This window comes from Malaya genurostris, chromosome 2 (genome assembly GCF_030247185.1).
Source record: "Malaya genurostris strain Urasoe2022 chromosome 2, Malgen_1.1, whole genome shotgun sequence".
Lineage (NCBI taxonomy): Eukaryota > Metazoa > Arthropoda > Insecta > Diptera > Culicidae > Malaya > Malaya genurostris.
The window spans coordinates 63,262,205-63,278,193 of record NC_080571.1 but is presented as its reverse complement, the minus strand read 5'-3'; the positions used below and the strand labels follow the sequence as shown (position 1 = coordinate 63,278,193).

The 15,989-nt window shown below is 35.3% G+C and overlaps 2 protein-coding genes across 2 annotated transcripts in view; both read left to right on the top strand.

The window, feature by feature from the left end:
• LOC131430781 (connectin-like) overlaps positions 1–15,989 on the top strand; it is a 502,561-nt gene that overhangs the window by 19,085 nt on the left and 467,487 nt on the right. The window lies entirely within an intron of this gene.
• Positions 9,211–9,991, top strand: LOC131430784 (uncharacterized). The gene is made up of 4 exons (XM_058595992.1): positions 9,211–9,278; positions 9,337–9,501; positions 9,575–9,733; positions 9,821–9,991. The coding sequence occupies exons 1-4, from the start codon at positions 9,213–9,215 to the stop codon at positions 9,980–9,982; spliced, it is 552 nt and encodes a 183-aa protein (XP_058451975.1). The 5' UTR covers positions 9,211–9,212; the 3' UTR covers positions 9,983–9,991.

The window sequence follows — 15,989 nt, the reverse complement described above, 5'->3', positions numbered from 1 at the left end:
TTTGTCGAAATCCGAAAATCCAGAATTTTAACCAAAGGAGAACAAACAAACAAAAAATTACCGATCAATCAGTTAGATCCATTTGGTTTACAGTTTACGATAGTTGTTTGATAGTTCAGCTATTACCGAACGATCGGTAATCAATTCAATTACCAAACTGATTATCGAACGTTCAGCTGTTGATAATTCGGTAAAAAATTACCGAATTCTGCGAAATTTTCTTAGTGTGTATGCCCAGTGGTCTGAATCATGTCAAAACAAACGGCCGAATATCATATATCATTCGACACAACTCGACGAACTGAGTAAATGTCTGTCGGTGTGTGTGTCTGTGTGTGTGTGTGTGTGTGTGTGTGTGTGTGTGTGTGTGTGTGTGTGTGTGTGTGTGTACGATACGCAATCGATTTTCTCAAAGACTCCTCATTCAATTTTCACTAGCTTAGATCAAATGAAAAACAGTCCCGTACAATCCTACCAAATTCAATTACACGGACGGATCGCGAATTGAAGAAGCGACAGGGTTTGGTATGTTCAACAATAATGTTTCGGCCTCATTTAGGCTTCAAGAACCTGCATCTTTTTATATAGCATCTGCATCTTTTGCATATAGCAGCAGTTCATTATAGTTTGAGTGTAATCGTCACATTATCTCCAAACCATTATTTCCTCTTCACAGATAGTCTGAGTGCAATTGAAGCCATTCGCTCAATCGCTGCTGGCAAAAATGAACCGTTTTTCTTGGGTAAAATAAAACAGTGCCTGAACGACATATTGAACAATAATTATCTAATCAATCCCGGCTCATTGCTCCATTCCTGGAAATGAAAGAGCCGATATTTTAGCAAAACGTGGTGCTATAGAGGGTGAAATTTATGAGAGACCGATTGCTTTCAACGAATTCTATAGCTCGTTCCGCCAAAGAACACTTGCCAGCTGGCAAGCTTCTTGGGATAAAGATGATCTGGGTCGGTGGATGCACTCAATTATTCCGAAAATATCGACAAAGGCATGGTTCAGGGGACTGGATGTGAGTAGGGATTTCATTCGTGTGATGTCCAGACTCATGTCCAATCACTTCACGTTAGACGCACATCTCCTTCGAATTGGGCTCTCCGAGACTAATCATTGTGCTTGTGGCGAAGGTTATCGGGATATTGATCATGTCGTTTGGACATGCGTGGAGTATCGTGATGTCAGATCTCAACTAATAAATTCTTTGTGTACCCAAGGTAGACTATCCGATGTCCCAGTTCGAGACATTCTTGCTTGTCGTGACCTTTCATACATGAAACTTATTTATCATTTCATAAAGAAAAATGGAGTTTCAATTTAATAAAGGCCCCTTTTAAGACTTAGTTCTGATTCCAGCTGCGTTCATGAGTTAAACCAATAGCTAAATTAGAATAAAAATTATGTAATGATACAAACAAACTCGAAACAGTTTATGAAATTTTCAACAAAATGTCTGAAAATAACAGCTTATTTTATAATTTATAGAAGTTAATCGTTTGGTTCAAATAATATTTCCGAGTTGATTTCATAATTAATGGCGAGTTACCTAAGATGATATTTAAGTAATAAGAGGAATATGTTTTAATAAATTCAAATCGTTGTGACTATGTTAGAATTAAATTAGGATAAGAATTTTATGTAAAAGTGATGCTACGGCGAAGAAAAACTTATGTAAACTGCCTTAAGAAATTAACGTATTTATGAACAAAAAAATAGAAAATTCAATGAAATACATTTAAATAGCCGTATAATTCTTGAATAGGACAGATTTGGTTAGTTGATGAAGAAATACATTGATTTTGGTTATACCGCGTCTTCGCTCCAGATTCCGGAAGTATCGAAAAAAGTGATCTTGTACTCCGAAAACGGAAATCACTCCAATTCCAATTCGAATGAAAAGTCACTTGGTCTCATAGCCTGTTATAGAATATTATTCAGATCTAACTTTCGGCTCGGGAGTAACAGGGTAAAATGTGCCCAAATATGAAAACCGGTCAACCGATTTTGTCGTAAATTACCATGGGGTGCCTTTACAAGATTTCTCATATAAAAAAGTTAGGCAATCACTGTGAAACCCGTCTTTTGTGTCATATACTATTCGACTAAGTTCGTCGAGTAGCAAAATGTCTGTATGTGTACGAGTGTGTATGTGTGTATGTAACGTTTTTTTTTTGCTGAACCAATTTTCACAAGCTTATATCCAAATGAAAGGTCTTAGGATCCCTTACAAAATTTTTGATTTTTGTTTAGATAGGACTTCCGGTTCCGGAGTGATGGGGTAAAATGTGCAAAAAAAAAATGAAAATATGTGTAGTAATTTCTCTCAAAGATGGAGGGACCGATTTTTACAAACTTAGATTCAAATTGAAGGTCTTATGATTATATAAAAAAAAACATCCGAATTTCATAAGGATCCGACTCCAATTTAATATTACTTACTCGCTTTTCTCAGAGATGGCGTGACCGATTTCAACAAGCTTTGATTCAAATGAATGGTCTTATGGTCTCATACAAAATTTCTAAATTTCTTTTGGATTCGACTCTCGATTCCGGAATTATAGGGTGAAGTGTGTTTAAATTTTACACCATTACTAAAAGGAACAAAACGTAAAAAAATCTAAATCAACATCAAAATTGCTCCTATCGGTAGTCACTACCACTAGACGACCAAACAAAGCGGTTCCGGTTATTCCTTTAAGAATCGATAAAAATTATTTTGAAGAATACCACAGTATTGATATGAGAAAGGCATCATTACACCACTAGGTGGATTAAAACCCGTTTTTTGCCTTTCTCATATAGAAAGGTTATGCAATCACTGTGAAAACCGACTTTTGAACCGAGGCCCGGAGGGCCGTGTGTCATATTACCATTCGACTCAGTTCGTCGAGTACGCAAAATGTCTGTGTGTGTATGTGAGTATGTGTGTATGTAACGTTTTTTTACAATAACTTTTCCCGGAGATGGCTGAACCAATGTTCACAAACTTAGATTCAAATGAAAGGTCTAGTGGTCCCATACGTAATTCCTGAACTTCATGCGGATCCGACTTCCAAATCCGGAAATATAGGGTAAAGTGGGTTAAAAATTGTACACCATCACTGAAAATGGGGAAAAACCTTAAAAAAATTTCTAAATCGACCTCAAATGTTCTCCAATTGATAGTTTTTATCAGTAGACAAACCGATTTCGGTTATTCTTTTAAGAATCGAAATTATTTTGAATAATACCACAGTATTATATATGATAGTATGATTGATATGAGAAAGGCATCATTACACCACTAGATGGATTAAAACAGGTTTTTTATTTATGCTTCAGGGGTTGATTTTGGAGCTCTCTTATTTTCAGAAGAATTTCTGTTTGGAATCGTTTGCTTCTTTTAATATAATCGAAGTTGTCATCAATCCACTTACAAGTGAGTTACAAAAATTATTTTGCATACAATTCGTGCCGTTAAAAAAGTTCTAGATCCAGCCTAAACAAGAAGACATGCCAAATACATGAACTCTTTAAAATGCATATGACTTAGCTTCAACGGTGCTCTACTGGAATGAATGCAGTAATATCTAACTGGTCCGGAGATGTCCGTAAAAATAGAAAACAGTATAACACTGATGAGTCAAAGACGAAACGTAAAAATAATAAAAACGGTTATGTGCCCTAGCACAAAATTTGGCTAACCCTTAAATGGGTATAACAACATCATTTTCTGTTAGTTCTGGAGTGCCTCAAGGAAGTCATTTAGGACCGTTTATATTTTTACTCTATCCTAACGATCTCAACTTCACCGAAAAATGTTTGATGATTTCAAACTATATCATCTGATGAATGGTCAGCATGACGTATGCTTTCTGTAAGCTCAACTGGATGCTTTTGCAAAATGGTGTCATGTCAACAAGATGGTACTGAATGCCTCTGCATGTTCCTTAATGAAAGCGCTCAACAATTATATATGACTACAACCTCTCGTCAAACGTATTCAAACGTGAAAGACTTAGGAGTTATTTACGTAATTTTCAAGGCTTCCAAACTCTAACGTTTCATCTTTCGAACTGCGAAAAGTTTTCGTAACATACACTGCTTGAAGGCTCTTTATTGTGCACTAGTCCGGTCAATTCTCGATTGTGCGGCTATTGCAGCATCTCATTATCAAATTGACATCGATCGTGTTGAAGCGGTTCAATTCAAATTCATTAGATTCGCACTTCGCAATCTACCATGGAGTGATTCTTTAAACCTGCCAAGCTACGAGGATCGCTGCCGAGTTATCGACTTGGATCTGTTGTCTTCGTTCACATCGGTTTCTTGAAATTCCCGCTGCTAGAACCAACTACGGATGTAATGAGCATTTTTCCAGTATGTGTCGTTTATTTAATAGTTGCTCTGATGATTTTGATTCTCATCTATCCCGAAATTCAATAAAGCGATTGTGATTGTGATTCTTTATCTATCTAGTTGTAGAGCTAGGGTAATTTTACAAGCAAATACTATACAACCAATTTGTAATGTAATTTAGTTATATTGTACCATTTGGATATTATAATCTGTTGGTAGAAAAGATGAGGAACCACATTTTCGAGATATTGGTATTTTGTAAATAAATAGTCAAAAACTTTTCAGTTTGTAAGCTTAGAAATAAGTAGGTTTTGATAAAAACATGTATTTTGATAGTTAATATACATATATAGAATATTTCTAAAAATTCGTTAAAAAATGTTATGATGGAAAAACTTGATATTGGGGGTCCCCAATAAACAATGCATCATATCTCGACACCTCAAACATGATCTACAACTCTTCTAAAGTCATGAATTCTCTATCAGTATAATGATAACTTTGATAAAGCGGACTATTTCAAAAAGAAATTCTTCTGAAAACACGAAAACTACCAAATCAATTCCTGAAGCACAACTCAAAAATGCGTGCTATGGGCTATTTTATATGCAGGGTAGTTTAATTGGCAAAACAGTTTCTCCGGATAGAAGCTAGCTACGGGTTCGAGTCCCGTCTATGCGGTTTTCATTACATAGTTGCATTCGCATGTCATTTGGCCAATCGGGTTTGCTTGTTAGATACTGATCAAATTTAAAACTTACTCAAGACGGCTCTACGTCTTAAGGATCAAGAGTAACCCAAGTTAACTTGTGTTGGCAATTTGTGTTTTACGTACATTTTATTTGGTACGTATGCCATAAATCTGTGTATTTATATATGCAGTGCACCGAGTTTCTCAGGGTAGTTTAGGGTGGGGAGGGGGGGGGGATGCAAAGGCTGGTTATGTTGGGGGGAGTAGGGTGTTTACAGTGGTACATTACAATTTACAATTTTGTATACATTTCAATTTCAAACAATCTTTTTTCACAATAATTTATTCTCATATGAATGTTAAGCCTGACATCTTGGATGAAATGTCAGTTTTGATCAAATTTTCACCAACGTTTGATGGAAAATTGCTTACATATTATGAATGTAGATTTTACTTTCCTAATGAAAAAGTTAGCAACACTGTTTCAATTGTATTAGATTGCGCTACACAAAATAAACAAAACTAAATAATTTCTGTTACAAAAGCAGTTTGCCGAAAAATTAAATAGTTTCACGACAACATTCCATATTCATGGCCTTTTGCGTGCTAAATTAAAGGTTCCTATTTTGCGGGTTAACTTATAGAAGATACGTAAATCTTTGTATCGCAATAATTTCTGCAAGAGAAAATCCATATAGGAAAGTGTTTGTTGTTAATCAAATGTGTCGAGCAGTTTCAGTACTGATGAGTGTTGTAGCAGCTCACCATGAACTGCTATGCAGTGATGAGTCGAAGACGAAACGGAACTAAATATTGAATAAACAGTTTAGTTAACAGACCGGCTGAAAAGTACGTATCGTTTCTATGAGAGGGCGCCACTAGAATTAAATCCATATTTTCAGTTAGTACCAACCTTCAAAAGATACGTGTATAAATTTGACAGCTGTCTGATTATTAGTTTGTGAGATATTGCATTTTGAGTGAAGCTACTTTTGTTATTGTGAAAAAAATGGAAAAAAAGGAATTTCGTGTGTTGATGAAACACTACTTTTTGATGAAAAAAAGTGCCGCCGATACCAAAAAATAGCTTAATGAGTGTTATCCAGACTCTGCACGGGGCGAAGCAACAATTCGTAAGTGGTTTGCAAAATTTCGTACTGGTCATATGAGCACCGAAGACGATGAACGCAGTGGACGTCCAAAAGAGGCTGTTACCGATGAAAACGTGAAAAAATCCACAAAATGATTTTCAATTACCGTAAAGTGAAGTTGATCGAGATAGCTGACACCCTAAAGATATCAAAGGAACGTGTTGGACATATTATTCACGAATATTTGGATATGAGAAAGCTTTGTGCAAAATGGGTGCCGCGTGAGCTCACAATCGATCAAAAACAACAACGAAAAATCATGCTGAAATTGAACTAATTGGGCTTCGAATTGCTCCCTCATCCACCGTATTCTCCAGATTTGGCCCCCAGTGACTTTTTCCTGTTCTCAGACCTCAAGAGAATGCTCGCTGGTATAAAATTTAGAAGCAATGAAGAGGTAATCGCTGAAACTGAGGCCTATTTTGAGGCAAAGGACAAATCGTACTACAAAAATGGTATCGAAAAGTTGGAAGATCGCTATAATCGCTGTATCGCCTCTGATGGCAATTATGTTGAATAATAAAAACGAATTTTGGCAAAAAAATGTGTGTTTCTATTAAACGATACGAACTTTTCAGCCGAACTGTTACGAGCTCACCCACTGAATGGCTTAAGAGGGCTCTCAAGTTAACGATACTAAATTTCTTATGATATATCTCTAAAACCTTAAGATTAATTTTCTACCTTCCGCCTTCGGCTTTTCAGTGCGTCAGCAGTTATTGTTTATGTCACATGGACATGGCGTGTGTTTCTCATAAGTGACGATGTAAAAAGTAGCAATATTTTGAAACTTTTCAGTAAGCACATCTAGTTTGCAAAATTTGTTGTTTATTTGACGAGCCGAGTTTAACAAATCTATATTCAAATGAAGAGCCTTATAATTCTATTTAATTTCAGCGATGCCAGACCTGCAGATTTGTTTGTAAATCAGTAAAAATAGCTGCAGACATGTTTTCTTTGCAGACTTTTTTTGTAGACTTTTGACAATCACGTTTTTCGTAGACGTTCATAAAAATCTGCCTCGTTCTTCATGCAAAACTTAAAATCCGTAGACTTTTTTTTAGAGTTTACAGACTTTTTCAACCTTTCATGAATTTATTTGAAATTTTTACCTTTTTTTAAATTCATCACTGAGAGTGACGAAAAATTTTCCTAGTAACGTTTAAAAACTCCAAAATCACACACATAAATTTCTCAGAGATGACTGGTACGATTTGCACAAATGTATGAATGGATAAGAAAGGTTTCATAGACTTCTATGCTGTTTCAAGCGATTTCGGAACAGGCTCCGGAAGTAGCGGTCAGAACTCTAAAATGAAGCTCAAAATATGCTCTTGTGTACCGGCGCATTGTCTCGAAAAACTGATCTTTCCAATTTTCAATCGCTCCAATAATGCACACTTACACTTGTTTGTTGATGGTGTTTTTCTTTTTTCGAGCTAGTCCATGAAAATTATACTGTGACAAACCCAAAGAACTAACCATCATAACCATTCTGGCCGATTTCAGTAGCCAACCGATACCATTTTGTATCAGCATAGGCGAACATGCTTCCGAAGTGTGCTCGCGTTTCTTTTTTTTATCCCGCCGGGTATACAAGTGCGGCATCCAGCGGTAGAACATCTTTTCAATTCGCGGAATCTTGCTAAAACTATGATATGTTTGCTCAGTACTAATCCTGATGGCACTATTTGGTCATCCAGTAGCATATCATTTAATTTTGACATTGAGTTTTGCAATCGCAATGGAAGGCCTGCCGCTGCGGGCTTCTCTCGAAACCACTGTTTGACGGTGTAGTCTGGAGTAGCACGTAATGTTTATTCATATTTTGCATCCCAAAAAAAACGAAAACCCTTTTTGCCTTTCCCATATAGGAATGGTATGTAATCACTGTAAAACCCGAATTTTGAGCCGAGGCTGAATTCCACATACAATTCGAATAAGTTCGTCGAGATAAACCAAACTTAAACTTTAAAACAAACTATGTATGATATTCTAGAATTTTATCTGACTCCGACTGCAATAACTTTTCTCTGAGATGGCGGAACCGATGTTCACAAACTTAAAGTCAAATGAAAGGGCTTAAGATTCTTGTTGGTTGATGGCAAAAAACAGATTTCTGTTTCCGATTCCAGAAATAGTGATTAAAGATCCCGAAATGGGAATAACTTCACTCATCCATAAATCTTATTGTATACAACATTTAGATTTTTGTCGGTCGTTGCGGTTCATTTGGTCAATTTTCTCCGACGAGATATTAAAGTAATTTATGGTGAAAAAATCGTTACTGTTTCAACTTACAGATTTGTTGATTCAGTGTATTGGCCATACAAACTTACTTTGCTTCACCAGTGCCCGATTCAAGTTCCGGAAATACTGGAAGCAGTGGTGAAATATTTCAAAATGCAGCGATTTCTCCAATAATCGGCAATGAGAAAGCCATGTATTATTGTAGGTTTAATTTCTGGAAAAAGACCTGTTTAACCTACGCTTGAATTTTTAGTATTTTGGTAACTCACTAAAAACCGTTTTTATTATTCTCATTGGAATTATAACATTTATAACAATTCCATAGTCAGGTACACTTGCAGTCTGTGAAACTGTAACAGTTCGTGTATGTGTGAGATTTTTTTTCAAAGAAACAAAAGATTATCCTCAAGTTGTTGCCAGTTGTTAAATTTCAATGATGATATTGAAATTATTGACACACGTATTCTTGTTGTTTTTCAAATAAAATTGTCGTGTTTTATCGTGAAAACCTGAACTTGTAGATTTTGGTCTAACACCATATGTTTACCAATTCCGGAAACATGAGGATAGGTGAAATATTTTGTAGGAACTCATCGATTGACGCCACACACACAGGCGTTATTAAGTCCGCAAACAACGCATTTCCGTGATTTTTGTTCGTTTGGATCATCTCTACAACGGCTTGGTATGATCACGAAATGGGAAAAAAATGAACACAAAGTATATAAGACCGACCGGGAATCGTTTCCACCAATCAGTTTACGAACGTCATGGAGACTCTAACCCAGTTGTATCTGTGTTTGCTTCTGCTTGTTCTGCCCTTGGGATTGATCAAGGTTTGCCGTTAAGCTATTCCAAAACGGTACAATATTTAATTACAATTACAATTTGCAGGGAAAGAACGTGTTGGAAATAACAGATTTCAAGCAGGATTGTGAAAACGGATTACCTAATATTGCTATTGATAACTCCGAGCTCGAAACGCTAGAAAATGATGACGGGAACTCAATACTGAACGGAATGTTTCGATTCGAGGACGATTACAACGATCCAATTGCGGTGGGTCATGAGCATTATAAATACTTACGTTTTAGGAATTTTCATTGGTTTGTTTGTTTCTATCCACCGTCAGTTTAAAGCTTATTCCGAACGTTTGAAACATGGATCTTGGACTTCTGGTGAGATATCTCGTGACGAACCGAACATATGCCCACTGATTCTGAACACTGAAGAGCCTTGGTACTTGGTTACTGGTTTGATGAATCAGACAACATGTCCCTTCAAGGCAGGGGTAAGTTTGTGTTCGCGAATTTTCCTTCATTCTCATAGATATTGAATGATTTGGTTTTTCGAATTCCGCAATATCAATCGGTTTCAGCACAGCGAGTCGTTCAGCAACGTCGTAATGGGTGACCTCAATATGTCCATACCAGATTCATTTACCGGTGACTGGAGAATCAACATCGAGATCACTGTGCAAAGAAATGGCGAAAAATATACTGAATGCGTTCGGATGTTGTTTACCATCAAAGAAATTTAGCTGGAATATTGATACCATAACGAAATCATAACTAAAAATATATAACCTATTCATCAAACTAAACAGTTTTTCTCTTGTACGTAATACTTCTTCCCATATTTTCAAACCGAGTTTCTCCAAACTAATTCGTTCATTTTGTTGGTGTTCTTTCCCAAGTCTGCCGTCCTCGATGGCTCTAAACCGCTCAATCGAACAAAGTTCCACCTTCGGTGAGCTGACGTATTTTTAAACAAAATTAGGACTGTTTATATAACAGTCTCCTTAGTACGGTTAGCTCACCTTGCTTTTCCGCACGTGTAAATAGCCTGCCAAACCAAGAACAGATAAAAATTATAATATATCTTTTCCGGCAACTGCGCCAAAATGTAAGTGTCATCGTGCTCGTTGACTCACCTTGGTTCTGTATGAAGGCAAGATAAGTAACCACGTCTTTGAAAAACAGCAATAATCAAATAGAACTACGGTTAGTTTTTCTCTAGAAAAGCTCTGCGGATAAGTATCCTTTTCATACAATCAAAGTGAAGATCGATGAACGTGATCTATTTTCATTCCGGTCTAGAGCAAGTGGAAGTCAAGCTGTAAGAATATCCTGCGTGTGTGAGAATTTCGATCCTTTGATTACAAATATTCATGGATGGACAAAACAGTCCAAGAAAAATAAAGAGTCTTTCAGCTGCTGAAGATTGTGGTCAGCTGTAATAAAATGGTGGTTTAATGATGCCTTTCTCATATTACTCATAACATCATATTTATTACTGTGGGGAATTTGCAAAAACAACTGTTCATTGAATAGCAATAGGAAAGTTTGGTCGGACTTAATCTAACAAACTCTACAAATCCGTACAAATGGTAGAGCGTATGCACGGAATGCATAAGAACGCAGGTTCGAGTCGTGTCTCTGAGCGTATCTTTTTCCAATAAATCATCTTTTCTGTTATTTTTTCATTCATTTGGCTTCTCCAATATATGATTCCGCTCAGTCATTGCAAAAACTCTACAAATCCTGTTTGTTCTGTAGTTCCGGAACCGGATGTAGTACACAAAACAAATTAAGAAATTCCGTATGAAACTGTAAGACTTTTCTTTTGAACCTATAAGTTTGTGAAAATCGATATTGCCATCTACTATTAATATTTTTGTTATTGTTATTATTATTGACATCACCACACCACCAGCACGGTATTACTGCACTACCGACGGTGAAAATTGCATATTTTTTTCAAATAAATTTCAATTCATTGACATTATTCTATTTTTTCGGTCACACTTATCAGAAATTAGCTAAAAATTTTATCAATCGCAGCACCGTCTTTCACCAATATCACACTCTAGTAGCAGACATCCGTAAACGTTTCGTTTTCTTTATAGCGTGTACGAAACAGAACAAAGCACGTATCGTTATCGTTTACGTTTATTTAGGGATTTGGTACCTCATGTGTACCGTTTTGTGCTGAAGTGCACATGACTAGTTTTTCAAGTTAACTCAATGCGAAACGTAAAAAATAAAAACTAGTCATGTGCACCTTAGCACAAAACGGTACACATGGTGTACCAAACCCTTAAAAGACGTATTGTTAGTTTTGTGTCTTCTTCTTTCATCGTACCTCCACTGACCAGTCATTCTATATGGCGATTTGAAAACTTTGACACTCATCGCCCTGTAACTGCGGAACCGGAGGTCAGATCTGGATAAAATTTTACACTAGATTTGAAAATAATATGAGCTCTAATTCAAATCAAGATTTGTGATAATCGGTTCAATCATCGAAGAGAAATCGAAGTTAATTCCATTTTTGAGTTTTCTTCATCACTTTCGGTGCTTCCGGAATAGAACAAGGGGGAAACTAGTAGTGTCGAATTAAGTATTTATGCCCACAAACTAACAATCTCTGCGAACTGGAAGAATTTACCGGACAGTTTTATGGGATTTGTACCTGTTATTGACCATCATTCGTGAAAAAATACTAATGAAAATGGTAATTTTCCACTTTTCACACTATATTTCCGGAACCGGAAGTCGGATCCGGATAAAATGTTCTAGTAATTTTCAGAAAACTATAAGACCTTTCGTTTAAATCTTAGTTTGTAAAAATCGGTTGTGCCGTTTCAAAGAAAATTGAGTGAACACTTTTTCCATAATTTTCACATATTACCATGTTACTCCAGACACTGAAAGAATTTACCGGTCACAAGCTGAATGGTTTTTGCTTCATCCGATCCCCATAACGATTATCAGATCGTTTTAATAAGTCGGCCATTCAACCCCTCTGTCAAAAACAAATTCATTTGTATGAATATCATTGAAAATTTGTTTGAAGCACATACACTTATAAATTGAATGAATCCAAAATGTAGATGATTTTCGTTTCAAAATTAATCATCACAGCAGCCATATAGGAAATACTATTCATTTTGTAGTGCGTATGATGTTGGTACATATAATCGCATACCATAACCCGAATGAATTTAATCTACACCAATCGTCGGCTGATATTAAGAAGATTTTCATGTAGTTTTGTGTATTACGGAGTCCATATATAATGCGGATGATATTAAGATGGATTAATATTGAAATTATACAGCTGGAAATGAAAATAAATTAGAATGCAAATGACCTACAATTAAAAAAAGTTTTAATTATGCTCCACTTCCATTTTGAAACATTTCTATGACAGTTGATTTTTTTTACAATTGAATTTGAGTTCAATGAGTATGAATAAGCACTAGTCAAAGTATCAAAAGGGTATTACAACATATGGATATTTTTCAAAATCGATGAACTGATATGAAAGAGCACCTAACATAGGTGGAAATGATCAGATTTGATAAGAAAAATATGACGAAGAATGTCCCACACACTTTCGTCAACCAAGATGTTGGAACGGATTTTGGCGTATACTATAGTTTACAAAAATTGATAAGATTATTCGCAAGAGTGTTTTGGGCTGGAACTGCAGGATGCCTAATAAAACTATGAAATATTGCACGAATAATTAAGTTTGGGCAATTTCAATTTATTTTACTGAAATAGCAACAAAATTGGTTGAAGCTGCAATTTGTTTTTCTTTAATGGATTTAGATTTTTTATAAAGCACTTTCACTGAAACAATAAAAACAACAACATTGAAAGAAGAAGATACAAATAACAATGAAGATAAAATCATTTATTCAACAAAAGTAAAAATATATTTGTTCAAATTTAAATTTTGTTTATTGTATAATTATAATTATTATATTTTAAACCGATTAGCACTATCACCCGATTCGTCTAGAAGGCTTTGCTTCTAACCATTACGACGACAGTTTTTTCAATTTTTTATCTGAGTTTCGAAGTTGGTCGTATTTTTGCTGTTGATAAAACGGTCCATAATAATCGAATGATTTATTGCCGAATTTATGTAAATCCACTTACACTGATTACACCAGAAATTACCGAGCGTGCTATTTTTCTTTGAAATAAATTCCGAACTGTAAAACATGTCGCAACATTGGTCGTATGTATGCGGATCAAAGATAGTTTCTTCTGGCTTCTTGCCATTGACTAAAATAACTGAAAGACAATTGGTTAAATAGTTGATAATGCTTCAAGAAACTTACCTTCCCACTCCATGGTAGTAAAAATAATATATTTAATAAGGTAGTCTGCTTCAGTTTTAAAATGCCGAGAGCAAGGTTTTCACATATACCACTTAGACACCTGAGACAATGTTGCAGAGAAACCATAAGATTTATTGTTACATATTCATTGAAACTTTTCCATTGAACATAAGTAGACATTTCAATATTCTGTATAAACTATGCTGGAGTCGGTTGAGTTAACGTACTAATTTTCGTCAGGGTATTCAATGAATTGTACACAATTGTTTTACAAGTGTGTAGGTTGTTATGTATCGTAACAATTAAAAGCTTAATTTTTCCCCTCAACATTTTTTCGGAAAAAAATCAAGTGTACAATTTGAATATATTCACCATTAAGCAGCAGAAACCAACACAAGAAAAACATATTGCACAGTGAAAAATATATTTTGTCATCAAAATACAATACACTATATTTAACCGAATAGTTCCGATTGAGAATCACTTATTTCCGCTGTGGAATTGGTTGGTCAAATAAAAAATACAATGGTTTATTAATATAAGAAAATGTAAGAAAACTTTCAAGTTGAAAGTATCAATTCCATATAAAATATCGTTTGCTATGAGATACACGGTTTTACCGTTTCCATTCAAATGCAAATTATGTTACTGTTGAAAACCATTATAACCTTTCCAATCGATTTCACAATAAATTCATTTAAGCAGCCAGAAAAGTTAAATTTCGATAAAGTAAAAACGTCCAGCGCTTCGATTTATTTTTGTTATTTATTGTCTGTAAAAGTAATGATTTTAAAATAAATTTCCACGAATATTTAAAATAAAATTTTTATTTACAATAAAATTGATTGAGATTAAGAACATGAATGACTTGTACACTAAAAATCTGCAGCAAAGTATGCAGATGATCAAGTTCTGCATTGCAAAATAGTTACAGAGATTTGTTGGTTTCTATCTCCATAGCAATCCTGGAAAAAGACGCATGTAAAAAGAAAAAAACTCAGATTTGATCCATTCCAAGAGTATTCAGTAGCTCCATGGTAGAATGAAAACATTCTTGTCAAATTTTGATCATTGTTCATTCTACTGATCAAGTCTGAGTTTTTTTTTCTTTAAAAAGCGTCGTCATTCATTTCAATTCAGTTCTTTGGCTCGATTTTCTATTAAACATAAGGGTCGGAGGTCTCCTCTTACCAAACTGATTGTTTAAGATAGTAGATACATATAAAATATAATTGATCCGATCCGGATTCAAAAAGGTTTTGAATTTATTAAATCAGGGGGGCAATATACAATCCTAGAAAAATAGAATTGGGCACAATCATTGTTTGTCTAAAGCAGAAATTTCCCTTACATTACGTGAATTCTAAGTCTACTACAGACTCTTACTTCACTGAATACTCACCAAAGTACTCTGACACCAGGTTTTCCAATATTTCCATCGAGCACCATTCTTAATCACTGATTTCGTATCACCACCACAATACGTATTAAATAGTAACCTTAAACGTATAACTTCGGTTAAAAAAGGCGGGTGGGTAATGTCACAGACATAACTGGATGTCGTGAATACGAAAACATGTTCTATAACACTTCCGAATATCAATTAGTTGATCAATTGTATGAATTATGCAAGCATTCCCCTTTTTCACATTTTTCGCAAAAACAAAGAAGGCTTCACATGATTACGATCTTGATTATTGTAAATTTCACACAGCGAAAAGTGCACAAATCAAATCAAACAGTTCTAGATTTGCACTAAACTGAGGATATTTACCTTCGATTTGCGAGCAAGAAATCCTAATAGTTCTTTAGAAAACTTTTAGAGCCATTAGAACGGCTGATTTTGTGTGATGCTCTTCACCGTTGACCACTTTTCGTTACTTTTTTACAAATGCAAACAACTGGCAGCTGTGACGTAATCGCTCTTGTCGGAAGCGAAACTAGCTTTGCAAACGATACTAAATACATCTGCTCGCAGTGGCGATAGAATCCAAACTGATACAATTTTTGTTAAGAGGTTTCTTTTTGTGTGATTATCCCAACGGCTATCAAAGTAGCCGCATACAGATTATTTCATTTTAGATTTGCATTTCATTGAAAGAAACTATCAGGATGCTGTACGGGATTCATTCCTGCCTTTCAGAAGAACCAAATTGTGGAACTCACTACGATATTAAGCACTGTTCGAAAAAATTTTCTCGAACGATTCGTTGTACAGCAGCGGATATTTTGTTCTCTTCCACAGAACGCGTTCTGATTGGCTGGTGGTGACATGGGTCAAATGAGACAGGTTTTTTAATAGTGTACTATTGAAATACTTCAATGCTTTTGCTATACACGTTTAAGTTGAAAAATTTCGATTCTATTGGTAGTTAGATTATATAAATCCTTTCACAGATCACTGAGCTAT

Excerpts from the sequence above, each read along its gene's own strand:
- LOC131430784 (XM_058595992.1), top strand. The coding sequence starts at position 9,213 with ATGGAGACTCTAACCCAGTTGTATCTGTGTTTGCTTCTGCTTGTTCTG. Across the intron at positions 9,279-9,336 it reads TGCCCTTGGGATTGATCAAG|GGAAAGAACGTGTTGGAAAT; the intron begins GTTTGCCGTTAA and ends TACAATTTGCAG. Across the intron at positions 9,734-9,820 it reads CATGTCCCTTCAAGGCAGGG|CACAGCGAGTCGTTCAGCAA; the intron begins GTAAGTTTGTGT and ends AATCGGTTTCAG.